This window comes from Pundamilia nyererei, unplaced genomic scaffold, assembly GCF_000239375.1.
Source record: "Pundamilia nyererei isolate P.nyererei 1_Seehausen unplaced genomic scaffold, PunNye1.0 scaffold00147, whole genome shotgun sequence".
In the NCBI taxonomy this organism is placed as follows: domain Eukaryota; kingdom Metazoa; phylum Chordata; class Actinopteri; order Cichliformes; family Cichlidae; genus Pundamilia; species Pundamilia nyererei.
In genome coordinates, this window is record NW_005187548.1 from 719,727 (window position 1) to 730,351 (window position 10,625).

At 39.6% G+C, this 10,625-nt stretch overlaps 1 protein-coding gene across 3 annotated transcripts in view; it reads left to right on the forward strand.

Moving 5' to 3' along the window:
* Positions 1 to 10,625, forward strand: part of snphb (syntaphilin b) — a 28,852-nt gene that overhangs the window by 12,321 nt on the left and 5,906 nt on the right. The window contains exons 2-5 of one of the 3 annotated variants that reach the window (XM_005744641.1): positions 1,639 to 1,767; positions 5,476 to 5,628; positions 9,789 to 9,968; positions 10,463 to 10,570. In XM_005744641.1, the coding sequence (XP_005744698.1) occupies positions 1,718 to 1,767; positions 5,476 to 5,628; positions 9,789 to 9,968; positions 10,463 to 10,570 (491 nt within the window). In that variant the 5' untranslated portion in view covers positions 1,639 to 1,717. The remainder of the gene's footprint in view (positions 1 to 1,638; positions 1,768 to 5,475; positions 5,629 to 9,788; positions 9,969 to 10,462; positions 10,571 to 10,625) is intronic. The other 2 variants (XM_005744642.1, XM_005744643.1) reach the window with 2 other exon arrangements.

Consider the following 10,625-nt stretch of genomic DNA (forward strand, 5'->3'; position numbering starts at 1 on the left):
TGACCAAATACTTATTTTCCACCCTGATTTACGAATAAATTCTTTACAAATCCTACCATGTGGATTCATGGATTTTTTTTCACATTCTGTCTCTCACAGTTGAAGTGTACCTCTGGTGCAAATTACTGACCTCTGTCATCATTTTAAGTGGGGGAACTAGCACAATCGGTGGCTGACTAAATACTTTTTTGCCCCACTGTAGTTCACGGTGGAGAACAGCTGCTGACATAATGTGGATCCGAAGATCCATAATTGGCCTACCTGGGGTTGGAGTCTCGATAAATGCATGCCGTTTCAGCGGGTATACCGGCTTCCGCGGGTATGACGCCTATTTTGAGCAATCAAAAAATAATAGAATATAATTTTATATTTCAATATCACAACACTCTTCCAATTTAGAACTACAAGTTAAAAAGAACATAAATAAACATAAATAAAATACGCTTCAGCTAAATACTTAAAAAAAACAAATTTATTTTCCCAAACCAAGTGGAGCTGCACTATAAGGACTAAAGAGCCGCATGCGGCTCCGGAGCCGCATGTTGCCGACCTCTGGTTTATACAAAAACACTATCTTAAGGATCGTGTGTGTGTTTTCATTAGGATAGAGATTTGTGCCACTGCGCGGGTCTGTGGTTTAGTTTGCTCACTGCTAACTATGCAACAATACATCTTAGACCAGCTTTAAAATCATGATAGAGAGCCGAGGAACAATGGAAGAGGATTTAAAGTTAGAGCTCAGATGTGGATGAGGTTCTACAGTAGGTAGATTATTAGTATCGACAGGATTTGACTGAAAAACTGTCTTTCATTCAACTGTCTTTGTTCGCCGACTTTAGAAGCAGAAGAGAATATGAGCGAGGCAGTCATGGTTGATAGGAAAACAACACAGCAGAGAAGTGTTAATGCAGGAAGCTGACTGACAGCAGGCGTCCTGCGTTTCCACACATACAGAAACCTGCCTCTCAAGGGCCCACCAAATTGTTTGTGGTGTATTATTGATGAGAATAATCCTCCTCTTTCCTCCCTCTAAGTTCTTCTTTCATCCGCTTTTCTCTCTTTTAGCCTGTCTTTCTCTCTCACAATACAACTCAGCAGGATATTATTTGTAAATATTTTTGGACGTACTTACACTACAGCTGTGGCAGAAACCTGCAACATGTATATATGTGTACATTTACAGATTTATTCCTGCTAAAAGGGAGTTTTTTCTTCCCAGTGTTGCCAGATGCTTCCTCATATATAGGGGGCTGTAATATAAAGCACCTTGAGGTGATTGTTGTTGTGATTTGGTGCTATGTAAATAAAACTGAACCAAATCTGTCCAGATGCAGATGCAACTCTCACTTCTCTTTGCTCACCTCTGCCACTGTTATTTGACCTGGAAACAGACAAAGAAGTGGTGATTGGCTAGTTGTACCACATGATTGAAATGTGATTTGTTGCTGAACGCTGATGTCCACTCTGTGCAAGCTAAGTGTCAGCTTGTGTCAGTAGCACAAGGGAGCCTGATGAAGGCATCTATAGCGGTGCACATGGGCAGTCAGCAGAAATCACGCTTTATTTGAGTGTGTAACAGTCCTCTCTTTCTTTGTGTGACTCTGTGTTCACTCACTGCTTATGTCTGTTTTCTGTCAGGCTGCAGGCTCTCAGTATAGAGCTGAAAAACTCAGAGAAAAGGTTAGAGCACAAGAAACCCGAGACGTTGCCTGGCTCCATGTCTGCCCCTGCTCCGCCCAATCAGAGGTCTACATCGGTCTCTCGCCGGTAAGTAGAGTGAATACCTGTTTTGTGCTCACCTGTGATAATTATGGGCTTTCTGTGCACTGCAAGGTAACCATGGTTGAAAAGTCTGCAGGGAATAAGTATGTCATATTGTACTGTAGTGTCTCAGAGCCCTGAGAAATAAGTAGAGAAAAATTCATTTCAGTGATTCATCGTTTCTTAAATACTTTTTGTCTGTAAAATAAAAAAATAAGAAGCAAAAAATGAGATTCATCTGCTAAAAACCAGTATCTTTTTTTTATTGTGCTCAATTCGACCACAAGAGTCTAAAGTGTCCTGCCTCACGATCTAAACAGAGTAAAAAGTATAAATACTAAACCATCCCTGAGTATTGTGTGGCTTGCAGGCAACATCCAGGCCCAGCCTGGTGAGGTGTGAGGTGTGCGTGAAGGTCAAACATAAAGAAGTACACATTTTGCAGTTTATCTCATTTCAGACACCAAACACTCTTCAATAAACTCCTCATCTCCTGTCTTTTGCAATTTTGTGAGAAATCATAATTCAGCTTTTTTGCTTTTACTTTAAAGGCAGCTGTTTTTTTTCACTACTTTAAAAACCTGTGTGTATGCAATTGAATCCAGCATCACTGTAAATGTTAGTGATAATAGTGTTGGTGCTTTTATTATGCATGTTTCACCTCTTCATTGCCTAACTGTAACATCTACTCTTACCAGTAGCGGATAATAAAGAGATAAAATTTATATTGTGCTGAAATGAGTTCAGCTTATTGGTGCAGTCCTTGCTCTCCAGTTTTTTCATATAAAGCAAAGCTGTATTTCCTTTGCAGGAGCTTTCAGAATTATCCAGAAAAGAAGCTTTTTGTTGGCCTCTGAGACTCCACACACTCCCTATCAAATTGTGATGGGAGACTTGGGCTTTATATCAATATATACTGATTCCCCTTAAACACAGAACCTGCGCTTACATTGTCGGCTCATTTTTATCCCACTAATTTGATTCTCCTGGTAGATTGCCCTGGTCATTACTGAAATGAACTGGCTTTGTCACCCACAGAACTTTCCACTCCCATCAGTGCATTTTTACAAGTGTGGCATTATGCTCAATTGCTCCGCAGTAAATGTTTTTGTGTAAATAAATAAATAAATTTGGAGTACAAACAAGTGTCAAAGACTGGAAAAACTTTTTTCTTCTGTTTCACTGATGAAAAACAGATTACGGGACAGATTATCCTGTCAAAACCCCATTTTGAATTGTTCTTAAATCGTCTTAAGTCAAAAAAGAAAGCTGGATTAACTGTATAAAGTGAATCACATGACCTCACTTGCTTTTCGTGGATGTCATTGATATCTTTGCTGGTTGGTTAAAAAAGTTTCCAAAGAGTTTTAACTTAGGACCATCTTTGGGATCTACAAGTTGCGCATTGTTAGTTTAAAACTTTAAGTTTTTCTGTTATCAGAGACCAAAGTCTCGGTCTCTGATAATATGTAGGAACCATCGTGAAATGGAAGGAGAAATAGAAACATGTTCTGTAGAACGATGGATTGGCGAACATATGGTTCCCCAAAAACATGCAGCTTTCCAGCAATGATAATAATATATACACATATAATAATAATAATAATAATAATAATAATAATAATAATAATAATAATAATAATAATAATAATAATAATATACACAGCTAGGACTACATCACAATACATACATCTCAAAATATCACCTTTTTATAATGTTCCTTTCTAATCTTGCTGTAGTATCCAAAATAAGGTCATGCTAAACAAAAAAACAACAAAAGCACATTTAAATCAACAGTTATTATCTCTACTACTCCCAGACAGAAACATTGCCGTATTCTGGCTCAGTTCTGAAGACAAACCATATGGTGCGATGACCTATGGGCATCTCAATCCTGGCTGCCTAATGTCAGCCATATGTGGCCTGCATTTGTATAGCGCTTTACTCAGTCCTTAAGAACCCCAAAGCACTTCACACTACATTCAGTCATTCACCCATTCACACACTGGTGATGGCAAGCTACATTGTAGCTACTGTTGTACAGCTGCCCTGGGGGCGCACTGACAGAGGCGAGGCTGCCGGACACTGGCGCCACCGGGCCCTCTGACCACCACCAGTAGGCAAACATGGGGTTAGTATCTTGCCCAAGGATATTTTGGCATGCAGCCAGGAGGCAGCCTGGGATCGAACCACCGACCTTCTTATTAGTGGCTGACCTGCTCTGCCACCTGAGCTACAGCCACCCCATGTGTGGGCAACAGATTAGCTAAATGTCAGCCACAAGTTAACCAAATAAACCATAAGTGGCCTTGAGCTGGATTTCTGCATAATCCATCATATAAAATTGAATCAAATGAAAGAGTCTCTTTTATTAGGTTTAATCTTTTAACTTTATGCACATTGCATCACGCAAAAATTAAATCATATGCAACCGTCGTTGCACAACATTTACATGTTGAGATCATCACACATTCCACATTCATTGTGCCCTTTCCAAATGAGGTAGCACTCTGGAATCCCATCTCACAGTGTTCTTACAATGACAATAAATCTTACAAATTTTAATATTAGACAAAGATAAATACAAAATGCAGTTTTTAGATGATGATTTCATTTATTAAAGGAAATAAGTTATTCAAAACTCCTTGGCCCTACACGGAAAAAGTAATTGTTCTCCCTAATTAAATAATGTATTGAATAGAATAGAATAGAATAGAATAGAATAGAATAGAATAGCTCTTTATTATTTACGAAATTGTTGTGATCAACCACATTGTTCACTTTCACTAGTCCATCCCTCAGCTTGTGTCCTGAACCTTATGCAGCACTAATCCAAAACAGTAAGTCCAACTATAATTTTGGAGTGTTCAAAGTAAGTCTGGATCTAAGTCCAGTTAAGATGTTTTGGCAAATATCTTAACCTCTTTTTTGAATTAAGTGGGCCAAAATTCCTCCACGGCGATATGAATGACTCAGTGCCAGTTATTGCAAACGCTTGATTGTAGTTCTTACTGCCAAGGGTGGCGTAACCCGTCATTATTGTTCCACCAAGGCCAGTTAGGTTTAGATAACTTTTTTCTTTTTATATAAACTCAGTCTGTTTGTCTAATTTGTCTAATTTTAACATTTGTTTGAAGGCTGTGAGTGTGCCAAGAAGAAATTGGGAAGGGGGCAAATACTGTTTTCATAGCAGTGTATGTTCTAAATGCTGTAAATAGCAACCGACTTGAACAGAGTTTATTGAGTATATTGATGTTCTCTCCTCTAGCCACTGGACTAACCTGGCCTGTTTACTGGACACAGGATAAAGGATAAGATGTATTTCTTGTCTGTAGGGACCACTGTTGACTTTCGCACAACCATTAACTTGTTTCGGAATGTGAATGCTGCAGTAATGTGTTGTTATATACTTAATGCATGAGTGATGGACATTGCTTTTCTTCTGTGGTCCAGTTTGACACTACCAGTACTTTAATACCACAGAAAGCCAATGTGTCGTTTCTTTCAGCTGATGTGTTAAATAGTCTTTGCTGTCATCTAGCTGTTGCTTGCTATGGTGTATGTGTTGGGCACAGACTGATAAATGGTCTCTTAAACTGGAACCAAGCTGAATCTGTCTGGAGGGTTTAATGTTTTTACAGGAAAAGTTGTGTAACTGCAGACGGATCAACGTGTAGTTGTGGTGTCCTCCTCTCTCTTATTTATTTTCCTCAGATTCAACCCTCTGAAGGTGCTGCAGCCCAAACGTCGCTTGCAGCAAATACTGGCGTCCTCGCCCGTGCCGGTACCCAAGCCGGCGTCTGGGTCGGGGACTGCTGTGCCAACCGCCACAGCACCAGTGGCCATTCCTGTGCCCGCGCCCCCTGCGTGAGACACACTTCAGTTACAGTCTGAGAGAGCATGCTCCATAGCTGTAGCTGTAGCTTTGGCATGCACTGTAGCCACTAAAACCAAAATTGGAAATTAAATGTTGGAAAAATAAACAACAGCACACAGGCAATTTAAGGTTCTAACCTGTGAATGATGCAGTGAAACGTGGTCAGGTTAGGATTAATCTTTGCAGTCAGGTGTGTGGCTTCTCCTGTCAACATCACCTGTTGCAAAGCTGCACAGCTCACATTTTAGGGAATTTCAATGTCAACGATCAGGCAAGCGGTTGGCACAAAGTAGATTTTTTATTTGAGTCTCCTAATGCTGTGAATCTAGTTAATTGATCTTTTATTTGGTAGTTTTCATGCTAAAAAATGTGTTTGTGAGTTTAATAAAATGTTGGAACAGAACAGATCCTGATCTACCGTAAACGGTGTCATAGGATCACAACTGCCAAAAGTAAAAGTCGATTTTTTTATTTGACTGTTGTTTGCACCGAAGACTTTATCTAAGACGCAGTACTGAAACTCAGAAGTTGGGATAAATATTCATCCCCAGCATAGATAAGAATAATTTAGCAGACACAGACATGTATGTGCAGGTAAACTGAAGAGTTTACCATCAGTAGCTAGCTTGTTTAGTTAGCTAACATTACCTCTGGATACTAGATGGGTACTTGCATGCAATCAATGCTAAAAGACTTATTCTTTTATACAGCGTAGAGCTAGTTGATGACTTATAAGGTAGTCCTGTTATTCATTAAGATTTAGCTTTAAACTATGTAAAGCAACAAGAGACTTTCAAAGGGAGGTCTATGTATTGAATTTGCCAAAAATCTGCTATATTTTCATTTACTTTAGATGATGTTTGCTACAAGAAAACCTGCACCATGCTACTGTTAACATAAAGGCTAAAGGTTTATGATTAGTTTAGTGCGGAATTAGCATAGTTCTTTATAGTGCATTAAATCTTAAAGCCAAGATTATCCTCCGTTGTGGACACAGACATAGACTGCTGGAGACCCGTAGGCCAAGTAGTCATTCCTCTTATACTACTTTGTCACCTGCTTGTTCTTCACCTGGGGAGCATGCCTATTTGGTGCATTGTAATGTAAAAATGTGGTCCCAAAAAAGCAGGCATGCCTGGAGTCTATTATACATAGGGCTATAGCAAAATGACTTCTGTTTGACTTCATGATATCTTTATAAACATTTTTTGATTGGAGTTGTGGCCTCGGTTGCTATTTTCAAGACTTATCCAAAACAACATGATGTACTTTTTTAAATAGATAGATATAGATATAGATATAGATAGATATAAATAGAAATAGATTCAACAATAACATAAACGCCTTGTGTCACTACCATGGATATGATAAGTCTTGACTGAAGTGTACAAAAATCAGAATGGTAATGTGGAAAATGCTCAAACCAAATCAGAGGGTAGTGTCATTGTGGCTACTTTCAACACATGTATACAGTCTGTGGCCTGTAAGGAGCACAGAAAGTGGCAAGAACTGTGTGCGTGTTGTTGTGTCACATCACCTTCGAATACAGAGTCTGTGATACTATCATGCACTTAAACGCAAGAATTGGTGCTAATCTTTCAAGGATTAGGTTTAGTGGCTACATGCACGGTATAAATGGCACGTTTAATGTGCATACTGTGATCACTGGTTGACCGCAGCCACTCACTCAACAGCACTGTGTGAAACACTCATGTGCAGCAGCATTGCCTGTAATGCGAATGTGCTTTTGGTTTATCGAGATATTGTTTACTAAATCAGTTTCAGCCTCTTGAGCAAAGTTGCTTTCGTAAAGGAATATCTCTTCACTCCTCTCTACCCACTCATGCTAACACCTGACAACTGGGAAATGCTTGCCTCAAGCAGACAACACCCACACCCCAGACATTAGTTCCATCCCAGCAGATGGCTGGGATGAACTGTCATGCCCTAAACACTGTTGTACTGTGTATTTTCCAGGCTCAGTGTTTCTGCTGCTTCTTTCTCCCCATTTCTGTGCTATCAAGTGTTGAGCTGTCAATATCTGGCTTCCTCCCTAATTATGTAACACAGGACACGGTGACTCAGTTCAGTAGCAAAATATACAGTAAAAAATGGAAACAACAGACGTGCGTTCAATAATAGTTTAAATATAATGTATTACAAACTGTCTCCAGCGGTTTATTACATAATCCAGGTGATTAAGGTTTTTGTTCTTTTTACTTGACCTCATGCGTAAAATTACTTGGAACCTTTGCTGAACCTTAGCTGCATGCTCAAATAAACCCTGAGTAAAATTATTATTAATCTTTTACAGGGCACTCAAAATTCAAAATTTCATTTATAGTGTTGCAAGAGTTTTTAGTTTGTTTCTTTGTTTGGTCATTTGTTTGTGCACACATGTGCATGCATGATTTCATACACCACTAGTTGGACTTGGTGTATTGCTTAATTTTTTTTTAGAAGTAAATTTAAAAACTTTTCCATAGGTGCTTTGTGACAATAACAGGACAGTAATTAGCTTCTTCTCCTGTAACTTCCTCATTGTGTCGATGGACTTCAGCTCCATTGTCTTAGACGGCAGCAGACCATAGCAGTCCTTGTTCTGCTCTAGAGCCCTGGTGGAGTCAGCTTAGCAGCATTAGTTCCAAAAGTCTTTGAAGTTTTGATTAATGTGGCCCTCAAGCTCACAGCTGAACTCTGAGATGATTAAGACAGCCACTTACCAATATCTAATAATTCAGTCATCAGCTGTTTATCTAGCAACTTCCTCAGTTAGTAAAATCCTGTGACAACAGTCAAACAGTTTTGACCTGCAATTGGCAACCGTGATCTTCTGGGAGTTCAACATAGCAGCAATTGAACTAGTTCTCCAGCAGCTGTGCATTTGGGTTTAAAGTGAACCTCCAGCTTGTTCCAGATCTGCAAGATTAGCATTGTAAGCTGCAGTCCATGATGGTGGAGCTGGAGAAAGAAAAGCTAACAGAAGAAGAAGCTGAGGACCCCCCGAACAGTGAGATCGTCACTTTGCCATCATGGAAACATGACATAGTTAACAACTGTACTTTCAAAATAGAGTGAAATGAACTCAAGAGCAATTAAAAAAATTCAGCCAAATTGCAAAAACATTGTGCTTCATTAGTTTTTCTGTGTTGGTGAAATAAGTAAGATATGTATTTCTGGGAAACACTGACTATCATCAAGTATGATATATATATTTATATATATACATATATATGACATGAACAGCAAAAAGTTTAAAGACAGAGACGAGTTATATACAAGACTATGTGCATGTTTAGTGTGGAGTTTTCGTGTCCTGTGTCCAATACCATCATGGCTGTTCTGATTGACCCTGCTTGTCCTCCCCTCCCAGTGTGGTGTCCAGTGATTGGGCAACAGTTATGTCCTTGTTAAAGAACAACAGTAACTCAGTTGGTGAACATTCATTATAGACTTTAAAACCACACAGACGCTGACAGAAGTTGCCAATCACAGATAACCCTTTTTTTTTTCCTATCTACCACTGATATAATTAAACTGTACTAACAAACTGTGTCATGTTTTGCTGGATAGTAAAAATGCCTAGAGGTGAAAATATATATACACCACCAATTCTACTCTTTGATATTATGTGGTTTTACTTGGTCTCTATAGTGGTTTTGCACAGGTGTCAGTTGTCTTAAAGTTAACTTTTTTTTAGCTAAGCTAGTTTGCACTTGTCATCAAAAGTGGGGCGAAATTTCTATAAGTTTGCTGAGATAGTTTTGTGAAAGTGTGTTGCGAGTTAAAATGGGGCGTTTATGAATTATTGTTGTTGCAGCTACTTCCATGTTGCTCTTAGAAGACCTAAAACATTTTATCACTTGTAAATTGTGTTTCAGGATGCAGTGTTAGTTTACATTCCAGTAAAAGCCTCATAGCAGTAAACTGCTCCTATTAGCGGTGCAGTATAGGAAGCCAAACAGAGGAGCCTCAACATTGAAGCATGGCTTTTAGAAAGCAAGCTCTCCTGAGCCACTTCACTGTTTGAGTTCTTACACTTTAAAATTATGCTGAGATATGCTAAATGTCAACCAACCTTACCTCCTTTCAGTGTGCAGCAGGCACATTGCCACCCTCTGTGATTTAACACCCTCTTGTCTCTGGTCAGGTTTGACTACTGCAGGTTCATAGAGTTAGACTACGTGCCCATGGAGTCAAGCTGTATGGTGTCAATGCGCCCAACTAAAGGCTATGTATCGACCAAGTCACCGACCAAGGGATACACTTCCACCAAGTCTCCGGATCGCCACGGTCGTTCAACAAACTCTCCCTCTACCCCTCGCTCCCGGTCTGTTCCGACTCACTCTTTTTTCCTCCCGATCAGTCTTGATCCTTTAAAGCATGGGAATGGCAAGATGTTTTGCACTGCTGTAAATGTTTTGTGACGCCACATTCTAGAAAATATCCTGTCTAGTCTGACTCTCTTCTTCTTTTCTGTCCGATTGCTCTCTTTTAGTTCCCTTCTGGTGAAAACTTTCTTTTTTCATTGAGTAACGCTAATTTGATGTCCTTTTCAGTTTCAGCATTGTTGTGAGTGCCAAGAGGAGTGTGTGTATTTGTTTCTCAGGCCGACATGCTGAAATATTGTACTCTGTGTATCTGTGTAGACCTGTGTTGTATAAGCATGGTGGTGGACCTGGATTGAAGTGTTTTCCATTCATTTCTGTTTGCACTGTGGATCCGTTTGTCATGGTTTAGCTTAGCAGCTCACTTAGTGTCTGGACTGTGGTTCCATGGTGTTGCCAGGAACACATTAACATGTCTCCTCTTACTGTGTACCAGGCGCACTCCGGCTGCGGCCAGTAATAGAGATCCCTATGGAAACGCTTCTCTCAGCAGCAGCAGCAACTCAGGCTCATGTAAAGGCAGTGAATGCAGCCCAACCAAAGGGTAAGAGGTGTAGCACATTTCTTTTTTTTTTTTTTTTTTTTTTTTTTTTTTTTTT